The sequence below is a fragment of the Cariama cristata genome, unplaced genomic scaffold (genome assembly GCF_000690535.1).
Source record: "Cariama cristata isolate BGI_N322 unplaced genomic scaffold, ASM69053v1 scaffold32921, whole genome shotgun sequence".
Classification (NCBI taxonomy): domain Eukaryota; kingdom Metazoa; phylum Chordata; class Aves; order Cariamiformes; family Cariamidae; genus Cariama; species Cariama cristata.
This window is the reverse complement of record NW_009601519.1, coordinates 1,720-1,923: the sequence shown is the minus strand read 5'-3', so window position 1 is coordinate 1,923 and position 204 is coordinate 1,720. Positions and strand designations below refer to the sequence as shown.

General features: G+C 68.1%; 1 protein-coding gene across 1 annotated transcript in view; it reads right to left on the bottom strand.

The window, feature by feature from the left end:
• Positions 1–204, bottom strand: part of CDT1 (chromatin licensing and DNA replication factor 1) — a gene marked incomplete at its 5' end in the record, with an annotated part of 2,266 nt that overhangs the window by 386 nt on the left and 1,676 nt on the right. Inside the window, 2 exon segments of the mRNA XM_009710488.1 lie at positions 12–68; positions 155–204. The exon segment at positions 155–204 is cut by the window's right edge and continues 20 nt beyond it. Of these exon segments, the coding sequence (XP_009708790.1) occupies positions 12–68; positions 155–204 (107 nt within the window).

Below are 204 nucleotides of genomic sequence, written 5' to 3'. Positions count from 1 at the left end.
AGTCGCCCCGCCGGCCGCGGGTCCCTCGTCATCAGCGCCTGCAGCTTCTGCGCCTCCTTCGCCCGGATCTTGGGGAGCGGAGGAGATGGGGTGAGACGCAGGCAGGTCGTGTCCCCCCCCACACCGGTGTTACGGCCAGGACGGAATTACTCACCCTCTCGAGCAGGGCCTGGGACACCCCTTTCAGAGCACTGGAGGTGCTGG